The sequence below is a fragment of the Nannobrachium achirus genome (assembly GCF_963921795.1).
Source record: "Nannobrachium achirus genome assembly, chromosome: 15".
NCBI lineage: Eukaryota > Metazoa > Chordata > Actinopteri > Myctophiformes > Myctophidae > Nannobrachium > Nannobrachium achirus.
The window spans coordinates 47,535,562-47,561,410 of NC_137822.1; the positions used below are offsets into that span (position 1 = coordinate 47,535,562).

At 41.0% G+C, this 25,849-nt stretch overlaps 1 protein-coding gene across 1 annotated transcript in view; it reads left to right on the forward strand.

Moving 5' to 3' along the window:
* tnfrsfa (tumor necrosis factor receptor superfamily, member a) overlaps positions 1 to 25,849 on the forward strand; it is a gene marked incomplete at its 3' end in the record, with an annotated part of 83,232 nt that overhangs the window by 47,770 nt on the left and 9,613 nt on the right. The window contains exons 2-3 of the mRNA XM_080743687.1: positions 4,156 to 4,393; positions 11,290 to 11,421. Coding sequence (XP_080599813.1) covers positions 4,156 to 4,393; positions 11,290 to 11,421 — 370 coding nt within the window. The remainder of the gene's footprint in view (positions 1 to 4,155; positions 4,394 to 11,289; positions 11,422 to 25,849) is intronic.

Consider the following 25,849-nt stretch of genomic DNA (forward strand, 5'->3'; position numbering starts at 1 on the left):
CTTTTCCTTTTTTTAAATAAGCAATAATCTCTTCTCTGAACTTTTCTGACCATTCCTTAAATTTAGCCATGTTTCTAACTGCTCTAATCACAGTCAACAAGTCAACCAACTTCTAGTCAGGCCAGATTGCACATCTGATGCAACTATTTAAGCTCTTGATTAGACTATTGCAGTTGATTACAGATGTTTTCAGGTGTAATTAAGAGTTGAATAATTGAAAGTGAAAGTGGCATTTAGCATTGAATTTGAAAAAAAAAACACAACAAATGTTACTTTTGTCGAGCTATTTACATTGTTCTTGTATTATTTATTTATTTCATTCAGTTGTCAGCTTGTGAATTTAGCCAATAAACCAGATTTGCAGAGAGGAGAGATTTTGAGCACAACCTGTTGCAGTAGCTAGCCTAGCAGGTATGATGTTTAGAATGCTAGCATCATAATGCAGGTGCGTGGAATTGTGGATATCCTTTTCTTTTAAGGAGCATTAGCATCATAATGCAACACGGGGACATCAGGTCGAAAAAGGTTAACTAAAGAGTCGCCACACCCTTCTTTCATAGTCTGAACCTGACTCTCTCTCTCTCTCTCTCTCTCTCTCTCTCTCTCTCTCTCTCTCTCTCTCTCTCTCTCTCTCATCCCCACCCTAACCTGTTCTTTCTCTCCCCCACCCTCCTCATGGGTGCTGTATCAGGGTGCCACACACACACACACACACACACACACACACACACACACACACACACACACACACAGAGGGAGAGGGAGAGGAGGAGGGGAGAAAGAGAGAGAGAGAGACAAAACCTTGGGGTAAAAAGAGGGCCCTCTCGTTTACACGGCCGGGTGTCGCGTTGCAGCCCCGGTGCGCTGGGTGCGCTGGGCGGTGCGGGGTGTCGCATGTCCCAGCATTCAAAGGGCCGGGCTCTGAGAATGTGGGTCATTTGAAGTAGGAGCCACTAAAGTGTGTTGTTTCCCCGCTGAATGGAGCCTTCTCACGTTGACGCGCTGAAAAGCCGTGAGAAGCGAAAAAAAAAAAAAAAAAAAAAAACGCCAGCGCCCCGAGGGCTTCGCTAAAGTGTTGGGCCGTATTCTCTCTCTTTCCCCCCCCCACACCCCCCCCCCAACCTATACAAGGACCTGTTATTATCCAACAGCAGCCGTGAATGGATTACTGCCTGGGATCACATTGGATACGGGGCCCGGCCCTGCGCTGGTGTTGGGCTGAGATACCTTATCAAACACCCATTATGTGCTGTCCTCCGTGCACACACACACACACACACACACACACACATACACACACACACACACACACACACACACACACACACACACACACACACACGCACACGCACCCACACACGCATACGCACACACGCTCGCGCACACACACGCGCTCGCACGATTGAGGGCGAGGCGATGTAGGGGCTGGACTAAACAAAACGGTGCACAACAGGGGAGAAAAAATAGGAACAGATCGGGAAGTAATTAAGTTTGATCCTTCCCTGCAGTGATTGTTTGGTGTTTACAGCCAGTCTAGCGCTGAATGTATCGCCACCATCTGCAGTGCTTTACAAGTACACAAATAAATAAATGTATACAGTTTTTATTTATTCAACCTTTATTTAACCATTAAAACACATTGAGACACGTTCTCTTTTTACTAGTGGGAACTGGCCAAGAGGCAGAAATAAAATGACACAATTCTTTGTAAAACATACAACACAACTGTTTTCTCTACTTTCAGTCAGGCTCAAACGTGTAAAAATGTAAATATTCTACTATGGTGCTGCCACCAAAACGTGGAACGGCCTATGTAAGACGTAAAGGAACTTCCTGTCCTCAAAAATGGAGTAAACATAGTTTACTGTAACTAGGCTACTTGAACACCTTAAAGGACAACTTATTTTTACAACAAGGGTTCATATTTTAGATTGTAATCAGAGAAAAGAAAAGATGAGTGTTACAATGTTTTCATTTACTGCTTTCTATTGTTTTAGCCATTTTACTATTTTGATTTCAGTGGGTGGAGGCATGCGTACATGTGGCTAAATATGTATTTTTAGACACAATAAGCAGGCCATTTTTTGTTACTATTTACACCAGCTCCCATAAGTCACATCTGCCCATGAAAGATTGCGATGCATCTTGGAAATTGGCTTATTGTGTGCGAATTGGCAACTTGCATGCATGCCCCCAACCTGGAAAGATGTAAATGAAAACATTTTAACACTCATCTTTTCTTTTCTCTAAAACATGAACCCTTGTTGTAAAAAAACAAAGTTGTCCTTTAATAGTAGAATCTCCCCCACCCGTCCTTTCTCTATACATATTACCTTAGCCTTCTCTTCCAAGGTGTTTGGTATTGTATTGGTATTGTATTGTATGCAGTATTATGTATCACTGATGCATTGAGTCCAAAGGACCACAATGGGTAACAAGCACCGCAGGGCTTTGTTTGTGTTCTCCTCATCCTAACCTTTTGACTGTTTACTAGCTGTACCTTTAACAATCCTGATAATAAAACATTCTATATCAATTTAAAAACACACGCCTGTTCCTCAAACAGCCTATCTACGAGTAGGGCTGTCACGATTATGACATTTTATATGACGATTAATTGTCACTCCAATAATTGCAATTAACGATTACATTTCAGATGTTGTCGTTGACAATTACATTTCAGTTTGGCTTGCAGGCCTTGAAGTTGCACATGGCAGATATGACACATAACCTAAATATAAAAAGAAATGACTGACATATTTGACAACTTTATACTTAAAACATAACATTGACGGTGGAAATAGCCGATCGACAAGCTCACAACGCGTCGCGGTGTGACAGGTCGTGAGCTTGTAGATCTGCTATTTCCACTATTTTTGAAAACGTTAAAATATGTGAACAGTTTTCAACATGAAAACGATCATGACGATCATGACAAAACAATTACGATTATGGTAAATAATTGCGATTAGACGATTATGTAATAATTGTGAGCGGCCTATCTACGAGCTCACGACGCGTTGTTGGCTCATAGATCAGCTGATTTATTCTCATTTATTTTTTAGCACCTAAACACACGGTGGACACGACGAGAGGGGAAACGGATGGTGGTATAATTGAGTTAGATGGTTGCCTGCAGTGGTTTGTTAGCGTTTATAGCGTCTATAGAACGTTGTGTCGTCCGCATACAGCACTGTGTTATATTTCTAGTTTATTTGTTGCCCTGTGCCTGTTCTGTGGCTGCGAGGCTGTGTTAATTGCCTCCCCGCTGCAGATGTTCACAGGTCAGGTGGTTCAGATTAAGGCTTTTAGGAACAGATTGCTCACACAAGGTCTGTGATGATGAGAGCAACACAGTCTGCTCTCTACTGCTCCACATGCAACGCAACGCCACGGGAGGCCACAGGTCTCCAACCTGGGGTCCGGGACCCCCCTGGGAGGCCACAGGTCTCCAACCTGGGAGCGCGCCAAAGATGGCTTCAATCACCTGAGAGCCGTGTCTGTTTGGAGGAGGGGGTCCAACGTTTTGAACATGTTGTGATGAAATCATAACTGGCTTCCATCCGCTGGCATGTCAGTCCAACTTGTCATACAGAATTTTGTTAAAAGTTTCAAAAATGGTAGATCTACAAACGGGACAGGACAGTACATATCCACGACTTTCCGCGGGAATTTACTGGAGACTATCAGGACCAAACTTCCGGGTTTAACAGCAGACATACAAGCTCACGTCGCGTCGCAGATGCAACCCGTTGTGAGCTTGTAAATCGGCGGCGGAAGATCGATGCAGACGTTTGCGCAATGCACTATGGGGCGTAGGAAACTCGTGGATATATTTTAGTTTTTTCCATCCATAGTCCCTTACATGTAACAATTAACACCAGATATTGCAGGAAAGGAAAAAAAAAAAACTATCAAAAAACTATTCGTGTTACATATTTATTTTCGGACCAGGGTAGATTCTTTTCCCGGTTTTCGCAACTGTCGCCACAGGGTGCTTGCTCTCCCTCTGTTTCCTCTCTCTCTTGGATTTCCAAAACGCAACGACAAAACGCAGCCGTGTGCAACCAGCTCGTAAGAGCAACTCTTGATTTCCACTAATAATAATAACAATCTCTTCTCCTCTCTCTCTCTCTCTCTATGTGTCTCCATCAGGTGATGGTGTTGGTGCTGTCCTCAGGCCTGCAGGCCCTCACAGCAGCAGCAGCAGAGCTGGGGGTCCCTGGGGGGGTCCCTGGGGGGGTCCAGGGGGTCCAGGGGTCCCTGGGCCTCCCCTCCTCGCCCCAGTGGTCCAGTGAGGACTACAGGAACCACACTCTGAGGAGACACCGCGTCTGTGTGGAGAACCAGCAGTACTTCCACCAGGGACTGTGTTGTGATAACTGTCAGGCTGGTAAGAACTATGACATACTACTACTACTACTACTACTACTACTACTACTACTACTACTACTACTAATACTACTACTACTAGTATTATAATAATATATCTGTGTGGAGAACCAGCAGTACTTCCACCAGGGACTGTGCTGTGACAACTGTCAGGCTGGTAAGAACTATAATACTACTACTACTACTACTACTACTAGGGATGTCACAATTATTACATAATCGTCTAATCGTGATTATTTGACATTATCGCAATTATTTTGTCATAATCGTCATAATCGTGAATGTTGAAAAATTTCAGAAATAGTGGAAATAGCAGATCTACAAGCTCACAACGCGTTGTGAGCTTGTAGATCGGCTATTTCCACTATCAATGTTATTTTTTAAGTAGTAAGTTGTCAAATATGTCAGTAATGTATTTGTATATTTAGGTTATGTGTCATATCTACCATATGCAACTTCAAAGCCTAAAACCCAAACAGAAATGTAATTATGAACGACAAATACACAATTAAATCGTTAATCGCCAATTATTTGAGTGACAATTAATCGTCTTGTAAAATGTCATATCGTGACAGCCCTAACTACTACTACTACTATTACTATTATTATAATAATATAACTGTGTGGAGAACCAGCAGTACTTTCACCAGGGAAATTTAGATTTAAAAAACTCACTCGTTGATTCACTCGTACAACAAAAATGTGTTTTACTTGAAAAAATAAAAAGCTTCTCAGGTCAAATATCAATGTGCAATTAATTGCGATCAATTAATCACAGAGCCTGTAATTAATTAGATTAAAAATTTGAATCGCATCCCAGCCCTAGTTACAATATACGGAGCCGCGGCTCATAGCCGAACTATGAGCTTGTAGATCTGTTATTTTTGACAGTATATGACAGTATAAAAGATACGTTTAAAGTGGTTACTTGTCACACATGTGTTCCTAGTCTGAATGGGTTCATGTTGGGGGGACGGGACGCTATTTTAATCTGGTCCCACACACATGGCTTAAAGGACAACTCCGCCCTAAATCACATCTAGGCTCATTTTCCTACTTATATTGATCCAAAAAGACTGTCCATGGGGTCTATTAGGCAGAAATGCCCCTGTTGTCCAGTTTCCCCAGCAGAACCCAGCAGCTCTCATAGCATAGAGTGGAGCCTATAAGCCTATCGCTTTTACACTATTTGTTGTGGTCAAAAGTGTTTTTATTTTTCATGAATGTGGTACTAGTTGTCATTACAAACACATCCATGTCATCGCTGTCCCACACAAGCCATCACACTCTACTAAATAGATGCCCTGTGATTGGCCAGTGCAGTCACTTTGATTGGCCGAATACTCATCCCAAAACATTATTTATGAGATTGTGGTGGATTGTGTGAGACAACCAAGGCATGGATGTGTTTGTAATGACATCTAGTAACACATTCATGAAAAACCTTGTATTTGCCGAGCTGCATACCATTTAAACCCTCTAGAATTGGCAAAAGGTACTTAAAATATACGTACTTGATACAGTTTTTTCACTCTCTAACAAATGTCTTTGCCAAAAAATGGCCGATCTACAAGCTCATACTTGATAGTTTTTTTTTTCACACTATCAAAATAGCTAATCTACAAGCTCACAACGCGTCGCAATGTGAGCTTGTAGATCGGCTATTTTTTTGGCAAATGTTCCCCCGCGATGCATTTCTGCACACGTACTGTATAATATAACCAATAACAACACGTACTGTATAATATAACCAATAACAACACATACTGTATAATATAACCAACAACAGGTGACTCTGTTCGGTGCAGGGCTGAGCATGGATCAGATTGTAAATACCATAGATTGTTTATTTCACTGCAGATAGTCTACATACTAGTATTAAAGACGACTAAGGGCGACAAACTACATATTACATTTAAATCCTACATCCTTAACCCTTTAAATTAAATTAGCCTAATTCTTTCAATGGACTAACATCTTGTGTGATTTGATGGCCTTACCTGCCCTGGCATTTGGCCTTTGTGCCCTCAAGAGAAAATACAGCGTGTCAGTTGAACCTGTATGAAAACACAGTGTGTCAGTTGAACCTGTGTGTGTGTGTGCATGTTATGTGCCTGGAGACACAGTAAATACCACTGCATGTAATGGAGATCATTAGCGTTTTACAAGAGCAGAGCTCCTGTAGTTTAATGAGGCTTGAACCGAGGGATAAATAGAATCCCAACATGTGACTTTTTCTCATGGTTCATTCCTGGCGTTCTCCAAAGCTCAACAGGGTGTCCAGGACCCCTCCCTTGGGGGTCCTCAGAGTTACTACAAGGGGGGGGGGGGGGCGCCAAATGTTTGGGTGATATTATTTTACGTTAACTACTTGAACACTAGCATCCCTATTCTGAGGAGAACCTTAGCCAAAAGAAAAACGGCGCTGTTGTAAGCTTGCAGATCGGCTATTTTTGGCAAAGAGGTTTGGTTTAGGAAAAGGTCAAGTTGACGAAGTATTGACACTTGTTAAATGTAATGTAAGTTGTTTAATGTCTGAAAATGAACATGATTCTGACATACACTGATCTCAGTGCTGCAACACAATGTTTTAATGTAGTGGGGGTCCCTGCTTCATCTCTCTCTCAGCTAAGGGGTCCCTGCTTCATCTCTCTCAGCTAAGGGGTCCCTGCTTCATCTCTCTCAGCTAAGGGGTCCCTGCTTAATCTCTCTCAGCTAAGGGGTCCCTGCTTTATCTCTCTCTCAGCTAAGGGGTCCCTGCTTCATCTCTCTCAGCTAAGGGGTCCCTGCTTAATCTCTCTCAGCTAAGGGGTCCCTGCTTTATCTCTCTCTCAGCTAAGGGGTCCCTGCTTCATCTGTCTCTCTCAGCTAAGGGCTCCCTGCTTTATCTCTCTCAGCTAAGGGCTCCCTGCTTTATCTCTCTCAGCTAAGGGGTCCCTGCTCCATTTCTCTCAGCTAAGGGGTCCCTGCTTTATCTCTCTCAGCTAAGGGGTCCCTGCTCCATTTCTCTCAGCTAAGGGGTCCCTGCTTTATCTCTCTCTCAGCTAAGGGGTCCCTGCTTCATCTCTCTCTAGAGTGTGTAGATGTTGTGTTGTGTAGTGTGTATGTTCTTTCTTTCTTCTGCTTTAATTGGGACATTGGGATTAACACGTGTTCTCAAAGTGGGGTCTGGGGACCCCCAGGGTTTCCTTCAGGGGTTTCCAGGGGGTCCCCCTTATGTTATACTTCAGATGTTCAAACATAGCCGATCTTCAAGCTCACAACACAATGTGCAGATGTACATTTTCAATAATCTTGAACGAATTGGTGTCAAATTTGGAATACATTTTTAAAACACAAATCTTCTCTCATGGGGGGTCCCTTGCACGCAACCTTTTTAGATGGGGGTCCACTGCCAAATACAGTACATGTTAATTCAGGGGTCCTTGACATGAACATGTTCGAGACCCACAGGGGATAAACAACAACCTCGAGCCAGCTCTATTGGCAGAAGTAAATAAATATCCGAGGCCATAATATGGCCTCGGATATTTATTTACTTCATGATGATGATGATGGCAACCATTTTGTTTTCTTGGAAAAAGAATGCATTTGGTTTGACTTTTATGACTTCCTGCTGTTGCTGGCCATGGCCATGGTTTTATTTTATTTTCTGATGTTTTATTGGGCCTGTAATCGTCAGATCAGCAGCAGGAAACGTATCATTATGCTGTTTACAATCCACTGAGCGTTCAGAAACCCTGCTAAACATTTTGATTGAGTTGTCATGATGTCCGCTGTGTCTGATGAGACGTGTGCTCTAACCCATTTAGGGCCTAGACTTATTGAATGCTTTAACCGGTGAAAAATAGCAGATATACAAGCTCACAGCGCGGCACCGAGTGCCGCGCTGCGAGCTTGTAGATCTGCTATTTTTGAAAAAGTCGTGAAAATGTGTGCAAATCTTTGAACATATATGTATTTTCAAAGCGAACGTTTGTAAATCAAATTTTGCTTCTGGGTGGTCCCTGGAACTAAATATTTTGAGGAGTCCGTGGCCAAATTCATGTCATTTTTGGGGTCGTTCACATGAAAAGGTTTGAGAATCACTGACATAGTAGTCTCTCAGGAACAGACTAACTGAGCTCCAGTGAAAAGGACCTTTTCTTTGACGATGGCTGGCCAGATTGCTGACATTATAGAAACGTAGGTTTTTCAAAAAACCTTAGAAGGATTCAAAAGACACTTATACATCTAATTTTCACAATTTTTCAAAAATAGCAGATCTACAAGCTCGCAGCGCGGCACTCGGTGCCGCGCTGTGAGCTTGTATATCTGCTGTTTTTCAATAGTTAAAGCATAAAATAATGTGTACCTGTTCTGAATATTAATTGACAAGGATCAACCTCAGAGTCTTAAGGCCATCCTACTGTTTGCTAAACCCTGAAAATGAGTCATTCCTGACCCATGACGGTGACGCAAAGCCACACGTCAAAAGCATCAAGGAGGAGGAGTGTCCCTTATTCAGAGTGGTGAAGAACTGCCAAACTCCTGTCGTAAAATATGTTTTTAGGATTGTTGTGATTGTTCACGCTGTGTCACCTGACTCAACATGACATTCAGTGACATTGACTGATGGCTCTTATTTATTTGATCATCATGTTGCCTTCATCGTCATTTTGAAGTCTGGTTTTATACTAGAACGTTGTACCTGTTGTCAGGGTACTTGGGAGCCCAGTCTACGATATTAGGAAAACCTTTGTTGAATACCTCGATATCGATATTACTCACGATATTAGTAAAAACAATTGCAATATATAGTTTTAAATGTTGTTCTGCTTTAGGTCCACTGCCTGCCTAACCCAGTTAGATAATGAATAGCATATTCATGCATGCACACTGCACAGTAACTTACTTTTTTTGCATGTGCCATGTGCCTTAAGTGCCTGCGTGTCGATCATTTTCAATAGTACTGTGACATCATATTGATATAGGTGTAAAATATATCTAGATATATTTTACACCTACAGTATATCAATATGATGTCACAGTACTGTCAGCCTGGACAATATATCGAAGGTTATCGATATCGAGGTATCAACATGCGAGGTATACATATCGACGAAGATGTCTTGAAATGAGGTATTGGTGTATGTGTCAAATTAGTTAACAGACACACTATGCATGCTCGTAGCACATGCAAACAAAGCAGTCCATCTGTAACCAGGTGTGGTTATTTCAATAAAACTATTGCAAGTACTGTGCAGTGTGCATGCATGGATATGATATTCATATGCTGCACTATTTAACAATATTACGTCATACTGTAGTTCATATTTTACATCATATTTCATATCTGACGTCTCATTCACATTCTTTTTTTAACTTGTATTTTTGCTGCATGCATGTGTTTCACATAACGCCTGAAAACACATGAGAATCAAGTGGGCTAATTGGTGGCATGCGTGAACTTACTGTGAAAATAATTAAACCATCACGCGCACACACACACACACACACACACACACACACACACACACACACACACACACACACACACACACACACACACACACACACACACACACACACACACACACACACACACACACACACACACCCCTCGCCGGGGTGAAAGGTCAGTGTATAATCTAAATCTACAGCAGTTCCCATGCACAGCCGTTCATACTGTAGGCCTGTGGGGCCGAGGCCCCCTGGTGGCTGCTGAGGGTATTGTGAAAAGTGGGCTCTCCAGATAACTGGCACAAAAACACTGAGATTGTATTGATAATATAAAATGAATATAAAGAAATCAATGTAAAACCTTGAAAGATTAACAGTGATTTTGACTTGAGTAAAAGTAACAACTACTGCAATGTAGAAATACTCTTGTTACAATTAACCCATTCAGAACGGGTGCACATTATTGTGTATCATTATTTTATGCTTTAACTATTGAAAAATAGCAGATATACAAGCTTGCAGCGCGGCACCGAGTGCCACGCTGCAAGCTTGTAGATCTGCTATTTTTGAAAACTCGTGAAAATTGACCCGATTCTATAAGTGTCTTTTGAATCCTTCTAAGGTTTTTTGAAAAAAACCTATGTTTCTATGTCAGCAATCTGGCCAGCCATCGTCAAAGAAAAGGTCCTTTTCACTCAACTGTAGCTCTGTTCTTGAGAGACTACTATGTCAGTGGTTCTCAAACCTTTTCATGTGAAGGACCCCCAAAATGATATGTATTTGGCCACGGACCCCCATCTCAAAATATTTCGAGAGTTTCGAGAGTTACAAACGTTCGCTTTTAAAATACATATATTCAAAGATTTGCACACATTTTCACAACTTTTTCAAAAATAGCAGATCTACAAGCTCGCAGCGCGGCACTCGGTGCCGCGCTGTGAGCTTGTATACCTGCTATTTTTTTAATAGTTAAAGCATCCACTAATTTTAGGCCTAAATGGGTTAAACAACTACAAGCTCACAGTGTGTCTCATCGCAACACTTTACTTGTAGATTCAAATACATTTTTGGCAAATATTTGAACATTTTCACTTAAAATGACACCAGAATTAACACCTTTTCAACCCCGGTGTCCTTATTGTTGTTATAGACGGACAAAATGTTTTGCCAAAAAAAGTGTAAAAAATAAAGCGATCAAAAGTCTAAAAACGGTTGCGCAGGTCGGCCTACCGTTGTCTACTCCTGGTTGTGGAGGACTGGGTCTGCAGGCTGTATATAAGTGTTTAAGCTGGTTATAATAAGTGTATGCATGACACAGTGTGTATAATTAGAGACTAAACGTGTGCATGTGACTGTGTGTGTGTGTGTGTGTGTGTGTGTGTGTGTGTGTGTGTGTGTGTGTGTGTGTGTGTGTGTGTGTGTGTGTGCGTGTGCGTGCGTGTGTGTGTTTTGCAGGAACCTTTGTGCAGAAGGCCTGTGAGAGGGACTTGGAGCAGGGTACCTGTCTACCCTGTGAGCACGGGCAGACCTACACTGAACACTCCAACGGGATGTACGCCTGTCTGAGCTGTACTCACTGTAGAACAGGTAAATATATACTAATAGGATGTACGCCTGTCTGAGCTGTACCCACTGTAGAACAGGTAAATATAATACTAATAGGATGTACGCCTGTCTGAGCTGTACCCACTGTAGAACAGGTAAATATAATACTAATAGGATGTACGCCTGTCTGAGCTGTACCCACTGTAGAACAGGTAAATATAATACTAATAGGATGTACGCCTGTCTGAGCTGTACCCACTGTAGAACAGGTAAATATAATACTAATAGGATGTACGCCTGTCTGAGCTGTACCCACTGTAGAACAGGTAAATATAATACTAATAGGATGTACGCCTGTCTGAGCTGTACCCACTGTAGAACAGGTAATATTATAATCTTATATCTATTTATAATTTCCAGGAACCGCGTCTGTGTGGTTACGGGCCGTTTATGCCCGTAGCCAATCACATGGCCACGGGCCGTCGTGTATAGCCAATCAGAGAGGGGTAAAAGAATGACATCATAATATCAAGACATACAGTAATACGGCTGCATATGGCTATTTATGAAGTTCAGAGATGGGACGGGAGAGGAGAAGGGTAAGGATCCCCTAGTAATAATAATACTAACTAGAACTGCATTCAGTCGAGGTGCCAACTTGCACCTCACGTACAAGCAGGCCTCTGCAACGTGTTATTGCAAGCGTTTTGTTGCATCGCAAAGCTTGGAGTCTGGAGGACCGAGCTTTAAGTTGCACCGTTAAGCAGGCCTAAAACTCACTCTTCTTGGCATAGAAACCGACATGGGGTCTGCATCTGCAACCTTTTTTACACAAAGTGTAGGGATGAAGCTTGTTCATTTGTATTGATAATGAGCACCTTATCAATCCTGCTTATTGAGCCATGCTTTAATCAAGCTCACTATTTTCTAATGTTTTGTGGAAGGATGTGAGATGTGAGTCTCCAGACAGAGTTATGTGCAGGATGTCATTTGTAATAGATGTGAGGGGACTTCATTTAACACTAATAGTGCCTCTTAATCTGAAGGTTGCTTGGTGCCTCGGTGCCACGCCGTTTCCTCCATAGGCCGCCGCTATTATTTTGAAGGGCTGGAAGGGGGTTGTTTTTGTTTTTTTGGATTATCACTTGACGGCAACGATTACGTCATCTAGTCACATGACAGTGTGGGTCCAGAAGGGAAACATGGCTGCGCGCATCCCGTGTCTAGAGTGTGCAGAGTGGAGACCCCTTTTTGTATACAAATGTCTTTTATGAGTTATTGAAGTTTCTTTATGGGCCTCTCAATGGATTTACTATGGAGGAGCTTCACTTCGCGTGCACGCCCGACGTGCGTTGTAAACAAATCGCGGACATTACCGATGCGGGCGGGACCGGAGCGACGTACAGTAAGTAATAATATCTTTACTGTATATACAGTAAGATTGACAGTCCTCACCGTCAACGGCGCCATGGTATTAACCCTTTCAATGACGGTGAGCGTCGTCAACAGCAGCAGAACAGTTAACTGACTAAACCTTTTGGAATATTTAATTTTAAACGATAATTCCTCTCTCTCCCCCTCATGCCAGTGTGCCAGTTGGCACCGTGCCTAAGGTTGCCTACTGCTATAAATGACAACTTCCTGTTAATTTTTTTTTTTAATCAGGAAGGAGAGACAGAATTAATGGTCTTAGCCTTTGTTTGCATTAATTTATTTACCATTCCATTTGGTTAACACGTGTACCAGGGACGTGCAGAGAATGTTGGAGAGGCAGGGGCTGACATTTCTAAAAGGCCCTTTTGGTGGAAATATCTAAAATAGCCGACCTCCAACTTCCAAGCTCACAACGCGTCGCAGCGTGATACCACACTGAACTAAGCATAATCAAGTCAGTTCTGGAGCTGTGGTGTAATGGCATGGATTTCTAGTTTCTACACATGAGAGGGCAATTCTTTCAACATAAGATGCTGCGTTCAAGTTCAGGAGAGTTTGGACAAGGCAATTCTCTTGAATGCTGTCTTCAGGTATGGCATGGAAAGAGAGGGCATTTGCATTTCTTTCACCATAGTAAAAACTGCATTCATGGTCTGGAGAGGGCACTTTTTACAGACGATTTCTAGTTGTGCATGATGTGTACACTCTGAGAGTTACAAATAGATACTCTTAACTCTGAGGATTCTGCAAAGGAACTGAATTTGACCCCAAAAAGTTGTGTCAATTAGGTTTCTCACATGACACGACACAAAGTTTCACACAATCCAGATCATATGATTCTAAACGCTCTGATTGGCACCACAGATATTGTTTTGTTGAGGAGGGTTTTTTGTTTGTCTCTCTCTCTCTCCTTTCTACAGAGGTAAACCTGATCCCATTTGCTCCCACACACACACACACACACACACACACACACACACACACACACACACACACACACACACACACACACACACACACAGGGTGTGTCTGTGTTGTATTTTTTGCTTCCTGCGCTGAATGCCGGTGTGTCTCTCTCTACCTGTCTCTCCCTAGAGAGGGTTAAAGGGACCTGTCTGTCTGTCAGCCACCTGTCTCACTGGGTGTGGTTCTCTTCTCATTGTCTCTCACACTGAGCTGGCTTTGTGCGTGGCTCTGAAAAGCCCAGGGCAGCACAATGCAGAATACTGTTACAACCATGGGACAGGTTTTGTGCTTAGTCACTGAAGCTGTTTTCTTTTCTTTTATTTTTTTTTAATATATCGTCGTTGTCGGGTGGAAACCTTGTATGTCCGAAACTCTTCGTCTTGCATTTATCATTTTGAAAATGATTTAAACTAGTGAAAACAGCCGATCTACAAGCACACAGCACCTTGCGGTGCGAGGCGTTGTGTGCTTGTAGATCTGCTGTTTTCACTACCTTTGTGCAACGGCCTTGTGTGATGAAGCAGGGCTTTACTTTGCGAAAAAACGTACAAATTTGAAACTTGGAGATACGAGGTTTCTGCCCGACAGTGACCATATATATCCTTGCTTGTTAGGGTGGAAATCGTGTACGTCCAAAACGACTATTTTTTCAGAAAATTGGGGAGAAGAAAAAAAAAAGCATTGTATGTGAGCTTTTAGATCTGCTATTTTCAGGGCGCAACACCCGAGCGCGACCAAACATGAAATGACTTTTCATTTCAGTTCTTCTGCATCTCTTGTCCACTAGTCTCTCCCTAAACATTATTTAGTTTTTATTTGTTGACACAATTGACAATATAATTAGTCTTAGTTTTAGTCATCACAGCTTAGCTTTTATTGAGTTTTTGTCAGCGAAAAAAGGCAGTTAATCACGAGTTTCTTGTTTAAACCTTACTATGGGTCAATATTGATAGAACCCAACAGATATGACAGCTTTCACTTGCACTTAGTTTATTTATCCTTGTTAGATTCATCGGCTGTCTGTTTTCTACTTTCATGTGACACTGTGTCGTAATCGTCATAATTGTTCAAAGTTGAACGTTTTTCATACATTTAAAAAAGAATAGTGGAAATGGCAGATCTACAAGCTTGTAGAACGTCTATTTCCACTATCGATGTCATTCTTTAAGTACGAAGTTGTCAAATATGTCAGTCATTTCTTTGTATATTTTGATAATGTGTCATATCTGCCATATTGTGCAACTTCCAAAGCCTACAAGCCAAACAGAAATGTAATTGTCAACGACAAAGATATTTGAGTGACAATTAATCGTCATGTAAAATGTTGTAATTGTGACAGCCCTAGTGACACTGCATGTTTGACGAAGTAGGGCAGTAATATTCACGAAACAATATAAAAGGTTTAAATCAGGGGTCTTCAACAGGGGGTCCGGACCCCTAGGGGGTACTCAGAGTTATTGCAGGGGGGCCGCCAAATCTTAGTGTGATAAAATCATTCTTTTAAATTAACAATTTGAACCCTTGCATCCCTATTCCGAGTAGAACTGTATAACCAAAAATAGCAGGGTGTTGAGAGCTTGTAGATCTGCTATTTTGGGCAAATAGCTTTGGTGTAGAGGTGAAAAAGAGCAGACCAAGTACAATGTGAAAGGTCAAGTTTACTGATTAACTGATTATTGATTATTTAAGTTGTTAAATGTCTGAAAAAACACATCAACATGAATCCAACATAGACCTGATGACAGTGCTGTCAAACTATGTCTATGTCTATCTATGAAATCTATGAAAATCTGCAACACAGTTTTATACACTATAATCTCTCTTATCAGCTAAGGGGTCCTTGGCCTGAAAACGTTGAAGACCCCTGGTCTAAATCAGGGAGATACGAGGTTTCTCACGTGTGTTGTTTGTTTGTTCCATGATTTCCATCGCTGATCTGGTCTTTATCTATGACATGTAATCATCTTTAGATGGATGATATCTGATAGGGGACGACCATTTTAGTATAAAACAAAACAAAGAGAAAAAGAGCTTTGTTTGACCATGCTGTGTTTAAACACATAATGAATGTAGTACAGTGGGTAGTTTGTCTGTTTTTATTTCTGTAGCCTCAAGGTCTTAGCAGACAGAACAGAACGTGTGGATGACATTAGTGTCATGGACACGTTCTGTCTGTCAGAGCCTCTCTTTACTCTACTGTATTGACACAACATTCAGTGATAGAAAGTGATTAAGTAAAGTACTGTCAGTACAACTTCAGACCAGTGGTTCCCAAACTTCTTAGCCCGAGACCCAAAAGAGAAATTAGACGTTTGCCCTGGATCCCAAACTAGCGAAAACAGCAGATGTACAAGCTCACAGCGCGTCGCAAAGCGCCGCGTTGTGAGCTTGTAGATCAGCTATTTTCACTACTTAAACATTTGTGTCCCAATCTCACTGAGAGCCAGTCATCTCGGAAAGTACAGCTTTAGACAGGGACTGAAAATACCTTTTGTTTTTTTTTCTCACTAAAATGTGATAAAGCCACTAAAGCATTTCATAAATTTCAGGCTACATTTCACTTAAACGCCAGAGCTTAACTCTGCATGTAAATAAGACTATTTTTAATTAATGTGAGAGATCGTCAGGTCATTTGCAGGTTAGAAATGTATTTAGAACTTGAATATCTCAAAAGTAGTATTTCAGCATGGCATCATTCTATAAGCCATATCTTCAAAACTGTTGGGTCAATCTCCACAACCAATATATCATTTTGTAGCTATGATCCCCAGCTTTCAAATGAAATGAAAACATGAAAATGAATAAAAATCCAATGACTGGCTCCCAGCCAAATTGGGACACATTTGTTTTCTCTTTTTATGGAATTTCTTCGATGTTCTTTTATTTATTACTTAAATTACTCATTGTTGAAGAAAAAATGTTCTTTTAATCATGAATTAATGTTTTTTTTATAATGTTTTGGAATACAAAATGTAGGAAACAAAAAATTAAGAGACCCATAAAAATGTGTCCGCGACCCCCAAATGGGTCCCGCTACTACTTTACTTGAGTATTTCCATTTTTCAATGCTTCATTATACTTCTAGTCCACCACACAATATTGTACTTTTTTAGGCTACTTAACTTTGATGATTTGGAATTTAAAACGGGGTATTAGTCAATTAACTCATTCTGTGCCAATCACGTGTATACACGTGATATATTAGCGCATCCCACAGTGCCAATCACGTGTATACACGTGATTCAAAAAAATAAATAAAAAAAAAAACTTTTTTTTTGAATTTTTTTTTTTGGACCCCATCAAAACTAGTGAACATGATTTCAATCGCGATTTTGCATGTTTAACCCCCATACAACCCCCATACAACTCAGGTAGCAGACCTCCAAGCTCACAACAGTGTAAAACATAATGGCTATTATCTCAAGAATGCCTGAACGGATTTCCAATCGGATTTTTTTGTTTGAAAGCTGTGAACAAACTGCACAAACCCACAACAATGCAATCCAGGATTGCATTGGATTTTTTAGAGCTCATTCTTCTCTGTTTTTTTCCCATGCATGAGGTGTGCAAGGTTTAATCATGGCTAAGTTGACGAAAATAAGGCTTTTAAAATGCTTGGTAGCCAATAGCTAACTTCAAGCTAACTTCATCCTCTTCCTGTACATGCACAAAGGAAAGTGTTTAGGCAAGTCATGGCTGCAGGGCTTCTGCATATACCAGCATATCTCTATGGGATTGTCTGTGGCACACTTGGCCCCCTCTAGTGGTGAAAGGGTGGCATTAAATGAGTTAAGACATTATTTTTATGCTTCTGTCGATCCGAAAGTAGCAGATCTACAAGCTTATACTAGGAAAAAGTAACATACTATAGTAATATAACTTGTAATGTAACTAGTAACTCCTGATACCAAGTAACTAGTAATGTAAGTAGCAGGTGTGTAAAGTAACTAAAGTACATTTACTTAACTACAATTTTGACCAATATTTTTACTTCTATTCCACTACATCTCAGATCCAAATATTGTACTATAAATCTACATTTTTTTTTAAAAACTTTAGTTACTTTGGAGATATAAATTATAATGTTATAAAATAATACGTAAACCACTTTAGCCCTATTCTATACCTTGGCTATTTTCAAACATTTTGTACTTTTACTTTAGATACTTAAAGCTCATTTTATAGAGTATTTATATATTGCAATATTGATACTTTTACTTAAGTGAAATGTGAGTACTTTTTCCACCATCGGTAACTAGTAACGTATCACTTGCCCAACACTGACAGATTGTACAGTATGTGTGACTCATACTGTAGTAGTGACAGAGTGCTGTGTTTGTGCTATAATAAAAACATGAAAGAGTCGCTCTCTTCCCGCACAAATATTTATTTAGGAAGCGACGTCTTGAAGAAGGCCAGCCTGTTCTTTTTATTTCTCTGCGTCCAAAATCAATATTTGTGCGTCGGAAGTCAGGAGTGTGCGGGGAATCTTTTTATGTTTGTCTTTTGTATTGTTTACAGGTGTTGACAGGTGTGTGTGTGTGTGTGTGTGTGTGTGTGTGTGTGTGTGTGCGTGTGTGCGTGTGTGCGTGTGTGTGTGTGCGCGTGTGCGTGTGTGCATGTGTATGTGTGTGTCTGTTGCGTCACTTTGAACTTTGAACTGATTAACTACTTTCAAACTGGCATCCAGGTTTAGCGCACGTCATTAAAGGCAAGAATTTTCTATACATTTCGAAATCTTTTGAATTTGTTTTGGAATATGAGATCTCTGTGCTCACAATGTGCCTCGTAGTGAGCTTGTAGATCGGTTAATTTCAGAATGTTTGAATTATAGAGCTTAAGCCTAATCTGGTCTGCGGACCAATCGTGGTACGAAGGCACACTGTACCTAAAATGCATTATTAGCTGCGTGTATCAGTGTTTTGAAAGAAAGGCCATTTGTTTTCTCGTAGAAACCTTTTCCACACCTGGTGACATTTGGCTGCACTGGCATCTGAACAAAACACACTTTTATTGAAATGTAAATATAATAGAAATGCAAGTGCATGCATGTGGAACAAAAGGCTGAGTTAGATTATGTTCACAGCACAGCTGAGTGACTTGGCTATACTGCAAAAAAATATACAGTATATTGCACTGTAGTTAAATAAAATAGTTGTAATGTCTATGTTTATGTGATTTTTGTTATGGTATAAAACAGGGGTCTTCAACAGGGGGTCCGGGACCCCTAGGGGGTCCTCAGAGTTACAACAGGGGGTCCTCCAAATCTTTGTGTGATAGAAACTTTTTTTTTTCTCCATTTTTATATTAATCACTTGAACCCTAGTGTACATATTTGCAGAACTTTAGCCAAAAATAGCAGATCTACAAGCTCACAACGCCTCGCTCGTTGTGAGCTTGTAGATCAGCTATTTTCGGCAAAGAGCTTTGGTGTAGAGGGAAAAAAAGAGCAGACTAAGTACAGAGTGAAAGGTGGTTAAAGTGGTTAAATATGTGAAAACACAAATTGACATGAATCCAAAATACACTGACGATTGTGCTGTCAAACAATGAAACTATATGGAATCTATGAACGGGTTGTGGGGGTCCCTGCTTCATCTCTCTCTCAGCTAAGGGGTCCTTGGCCTGAAAACGTTGAAGACCCCCTGGTATAAAAAGTCGAGTATGACAGGAGGTGCAGTCGACACCAAGATATTTTCATATTTTCACACTTTGGACAACCCTGGCTTGTTGGTTCTCTGGTGGTTTAGATGTGTTTCAGTGCAAAATAGTTTCACCACATCACATAGTGTTGTCATGGCTGCCTTATCTATCCGTGTTAATTCCCTTGACTAAAATGATGATGAAAACTATTGGTAGACTACCTTTTTTTCATTGACCAAAACTATATCAAAGCTAAATAAGAACTAAGCTATAGAGCCATATATGATGACAAAAACGGTTGACAATTTTGTCAACAAATGAGAACTAGACTAAAATCTTGGGGAGGGACTGTTAGTGTAGAAGAGATCCAGTAGAACTAAAAGACAAGTAATTGTATGTTTGGTTGTGCTCAGGTGCTATGAAAAAAAAGGCGATCTACATGCTCTCAAACCTGTCGCACTGCGATGCACTTTGAGCTTGTAGATCTGCTATTTTCTGCATGCAACCAAAATCAGGCATTATGACGCCATCAAGGCCCCGCAAAGATACATTTGTGTTGACAAAATCAACAGTAGATTTAGTCAACTAAAATCTTATGACATTTAGTAGACTAAAACTAAATGAAATTTTATTCATAAAACGGATTAAAACGGACTGAAAATGTGCTGTTTTCTCCAAATCAACATGTTCTGTATCTCTGCAGCTGCATATGGATGCAGAATGTGTTGCTGGTGTTGTAGTGATTATGTTGAGCTGCGTTTCGATGCTCAGCGCACAACATTTACATAGACCTTTTCGTGCTCACACCCATTTCCAACATATTTCTTTTAAACGTCGCTGCCAAACAGATCGGCTCCGATGCCAGCAGGCGGACGATTCCAAGAAATACCGGAAAGAGAATATCTGTAGTCTGTCACGTCCAGTCAATTCAAGAGAGGGAAATTACAACCTTATGTCTCTGACGATCACAAACATGTTATCTGGGGCCACAAAGAGCTTTTAAAGGTTGTGTAAGGTGATCGCTCTTTCTGTTAGAATAATTACGTGTTAAATAGAGCTCTTTTCACTCTATTCACTCGCCGTAGAACTTGACCTGGCCTCCAAGGATTATGCAAAGGGCTAAGATGTCATTTAGACACAACATGTTATATAGACAGATGACCTGGCATCCTATTAGAGTGCAGGGGTCTTCAACGTTTTCAGGCCAAGGACCCCTTAGTTGAGAGAGAGATGAAGCAGGGACCCCCCACAACCTGTTCATAGATTCCATAGTTTCATTGTTTGACGGCACGATCATCAGTGTATTTTGGATTCACGTCAATTTGTGTTTCCAGATTTTTAACCACTTCAACCGTCAATACTTAATAAACTTGGCCTTTCGTCTGCTCTTTTTCTCCTCTACACCAAAGGTCTTTGCTGCGAGGCGTTGTGAGCTTGTAGATCTGCTATTTTTGGCTTCAGTTCTCAGATTAATATAACAAGTATTGGAAGATTTGGGGGACCCCCTGTAGTAGCTCTGAGGACCCTCTAGGGGTCCCGGACCCCCTGTTATAATGAACAGATTATAGATCTTGTCAGGTAGATCGGCTATTTTCACAATTTCTTCCTCTAATATTTGATCATTTGGCCAATGTTTAATTTGTCATTTTAGAGGCATTAAAAGGTCCTTAAATTGTCACTCTAGAAATATGCATAATACCCTCTATACACTTAAACTTTATGTTGGTTTGTTTACTGTTGAGTGAGAAAACAACGTTGCACATGAAGTTAATCACCGCCCAAAATCATCCACCCACAGGTTGAGAACCAGTGTCCTACTATTTCAGGTCAGGATACCAGTTTTATCCAATCAGAGGAGAGAACTCGTACAAAAACAAAAACAGCAGAACATTTGGAACTGGAACACTAAAGCTTCAAGCTGATAAACTATCTTTTCGGGGTTCAATCAATTGGGGATTAATCGATAACATAACCGAGAGAGTAACCGCAGATTATACATATAGTGTTTTTATAACTGCAATATTATTGAATGTTTTCTTTGCTTTGCTATTTATTATGTCCATGAATTAAATTCCAACGTTAACAAGGTCTTATTTTGGATGTTCCTTTTAGGCAGGGTGTTTAACTGTACTTGTACTGTACTACCTTTCTATTGCATTGACTATACTTGCACTGTTCTCCATTTTTGTCTGATAAAATAATCAATCAATCAGAAAAAAAGCAGAGAACATAGCGTCTTATCATCAGCTCTATGGAACAATGTAAAACGCCGGAGACGGTGGGACAAAACGCAGCGTAACAAATGGCTACAATAAAGTGTCCTTGTGTTTGTTTCATCTCTTTGAGTGTAGTCTGAGCTGGGGCGGGGGGGCGGGGGGGCGGCACCTCGTTCCTGTACAGGTGTGTTCTTTGTCCCAGATCTGAAACAAAAAGAACCCTGCCACCCGACACCCCCCCCACACCCCCCCCCCGGTCCTGGCCGTAAAGTGAAGCCATTCAGCTTGCTTTGTCTGCCAGTGTTTTGTGTGTTTGGAGCAGCAGGAGGAAGAAGAAGCAGTCTCAGCCCTGTGTTTTTGTCCCTGCCCTTTTCATGCCATAGATGTTATGATGAGATACCTGTACACCTAGATCAGGGGTCTTCAACAGGGGGTCCGGGACCCCTAGGGGGTCCTCGGAGTTACTATAGGGGGTCCTCCAAATCTGCCAAACATTTTTACATTAACAACTTGAACCCTAGCGTCCATATTCTGAGAACTGTAGCCAAAAATAGCCGAGGCGTTGTGAGCTTGTAGATCGGCTATTTTTGGCAATGAGGTTTGGTGTAGAGGCGAAAAAAGAGCAGACTAAGTACAGTATAAAAGGTCAAGTTTATTAAGTATTGACGGTTCAAGTGGTTAAATATCTCAAAACACAAATTGACATGAATCCAAAATACACTGATGATTGTGCTGTCAAACAATGAAACTATATGGACTCTATGAACAGGTTGTGGGGGTCCCTGCTTCATCTCTCTCTCTCGACTAAGGGGTCCCTGGCCTGAAAACGTTGAAGACCCCTGACCTAGATCATAGATGTTATGATGAGATATCTATACATCTAGCTCTGGTCCATAGCGTTAGTGGAGTTCTCCCTAACGCTATGGACCAGAGCTACTATACACCTAGATCGGGGGTCAGCAACCCGTAGCTCTAGAGCCGCATGCGGCTCTTTAGCGCCAACCTAGTGGCTCCTTGGAGCTTTTTTCAAAAATGTATGAAAATGGAAAAAGATTCTGTCGGGCAGAAACCTTGTATCTCCAAGTTTCAAATTTGTATTTTTTTTTTCTTTTTTTTGCAAAGTAGGCCTAAAACCCTGCTTCATCATACAAGACTGACGCACAAAGGTAGTGAAAACAGCAGATCTACAAGCACACAACGCCTCGCACCGCGAGGCGTTGTGTGCTTGTAGATCGGCTGTTTTCACTAGTTTAGTTCATTTTTGTAAATGATAAATACAAAACAAAGTTTTGGATACAAGGTTTCTACCCAACAACAACGATATAGGCTTTTATAATTTTTTGTGGCTCCAGACAGATTTGTTTTGGGTTTTTTTGGTCCAATATGGCTCTTTCAACATTTTGGGTTGCCGACCCCTGACCTAGATCATAGATGTTATGATGAGATATTTATACACCTAGATACTGCTTCCATGGGCTGAGGCAGCCATGTTGGTCAGGGAGGGGCCAAGCCACTCCTCCCAATGCTGGTATTGTCTGTTGAAGCAAGAGGTTTCTCTAAAGGACAACTTTGTTTTTTTTACAACAAGGGTTCATATTTTAGATTGTAATTAGAGAACAGAAAAGATGAGTTTTAGAATGTTTTCATTTACTGCTTTCTATCGTTTTAGTGATTTTAGTGATTTTGATTTCAGTGGGCAAAAGTGGCAAAATATGTATTTTAGACGCAATAAACCCATTCCCAAGATGCACAGCAATCTTTCATGGGCAGATGTGACTTATGGGGGCTGGTAGTATTACTGTAAATAGTAAATAAATCGCTGCCTTATTGTGTCTAAAAATATATATTTAGCCACTTGTACGCATGCCCCCACCCACTGAAATCAACATTGCTAAAATCTCTAAAACTGTATAAAGAATTAAATGGAAACATTTTAACACTCATCTTTTCTTTTCTCTAATTACAATCTAAAATATGAACCCTTGTTGTAAGAAAACAAAGTTGTCCTTTAACTTCTATACACACAAGCATCTTTATCCTGGGGACTACCATTCAGCAGATCTACAAGATCACAGCGTGTCATAATTAATTGCAAGCTAAGTTTGTAGGTTTTAATGGGTTTAATTTGTTGCCTAGTGGGTTTAATTGGTTGCCTAGAGGCTGGGTGGACGTCACCAACATCCGGACTTGGAGGTGCAGCGTTGCACCCAACTGCGACAAACTCACAAACACTGTCTGCACGCACGCACACACACACACGCGCACACGCACACGCACACGCACACGCACACGCACACACACACACACACACACACACACCAATACTGCAGCCTGCACCACAGAACCAAACACACACCTCCATACAGGAGTGTCCATAGATAGTCTCCACAGTGACTCTCCCCCAAGCTGGAGCAAAAGAACACAAAGCATCATTCCCACCGGGCCAGTGTTGTTTTTGACAGCTAAATCTCATGTAGTTTTGGTCAGTCTTTTGAATAAAATGTCATTTAGTTTTAGTCATAATTTAGTCTCCTGAAAAGTATTAGTTTTAGTCTAATTGTAGTAGACTAAATATCATAAGATTTTAGTTGACTAAATCTACAGCCTAACCCTAACCTCAAATGGCCATAACTCGGTGGCCGTTACTTTGATCAGCGCAATATAATATATAGGGTTGGATTTGAAGGCCTGAAAATGGAATAACTTATTTTCAATCGATTTTCAAGCTTTTTGGTTTGTAGTTTCTGCTGCAGGTTTATGCTCAAACATGAGTCCCAAATGTTCATCTGCAAGGATATGATATCTACACAACGCGTTGTGAGCTTGTAGATCAGCTTTTATTTTGTTATTCTTGGAGCGACTAAGTGTATAGTGCAGGGGTCTTCGACGTGTTCAGGCCAAGGACCCCTTAGTTGAGAGAGAGATGAAGCAGGGACCCCCACAACCTGTTCATGATTCCATATAGTTTTCCATATCGTTTGACAGCACAATCATCAGTGTATTTTGGATTGATGTAATTTGTGTTTTCAGATATTTAACCGATTGAACCGTCAATACTTAATAAACTTGACCTTTCACTCTGTACTTAGTCTGCCCTTTTCCCCCTCTACACCAAACCTCTTTGCCAGAAATAGCCGGTCTACAAACTCACAACAGCGTTGTGAGCTTGTAGATCTGCTATTTTTGGCTAAAGTTCTCCGAATATGGACGCTATGGTTCAAGTGGATTAATATAAAAAAGACAAAAAGGTTTCTATCACACCTGTACTGTAGTAACTCTGAGGACCCCCTAGGGGTCCTGGACCCCCTGTTGAAGACCCCAGGTGTACAGTACTGTACGTACAGTAAGTGACTAATGTATTCTCTGACAGACGTTGACAGACAGACTGTAAGGTAGCAGCTTGTGCACAGAGCAGACTGCAGCGGAGGTTCTGACGATTAAGGAGTTTCTCAGCGGCAGTGGAGCATGCTTTGACTAATCTGTTTCCTTCAGCGCAGCATTTCCCTTGAAGATAAGAACAGAACGCCAAACAATCTCCTCTCCTCTGCCTAGTATATGTAGTGTATATCCACCCAGGACACAGGGCAGCACAGGGAGCTACAGTCGACTTGTATTTATGTAAAAAACCCACCGTTTAACTGCTTGTGTTTGGGAGGTGTAATTGCTCAGCGCATGTTGTTCCAGCAGGGCCATTTAAAGCACAAACATCCATGTTGTGTTTGTCGTTGGTTTGGTGAGTTTGGTGATTTAGAACGGGACACAATCACATTGTTGTCTGCCAGACTCTCCACAGATACACAAACCCCTCACTTAACCCTGGTGGTCAGCTGAGATAACTGCAGGCTGAGGGATTGACTAGAAACACTGCTGGAAAGTAGCTCAATTAAATGTACTGAATTACTGATGTACATGTTTGTGCTTGTAGATTGGCTATTTTTGGAAAAGGTTTAGATGTTTTGTTAACCCAAATAAAAAATGTGGTAGCCTACTCTAAGTATATTTTTTCTATTTTACTACTAGTAACATTATGAATACAGGCCTTTTACTTGTAACAGAATATGTTTACATTGTGCTATTTCCACTTTTACCTAACCACTTAAACTTCAGCATCTGATATTAGGGGAAACTTGGGGAAAATATAGCAGATCTTTAAGCTCACAAGCTTATAGATCTTCCATATTCAGCAAAGGCATTTAATGTTGAGAGAACAC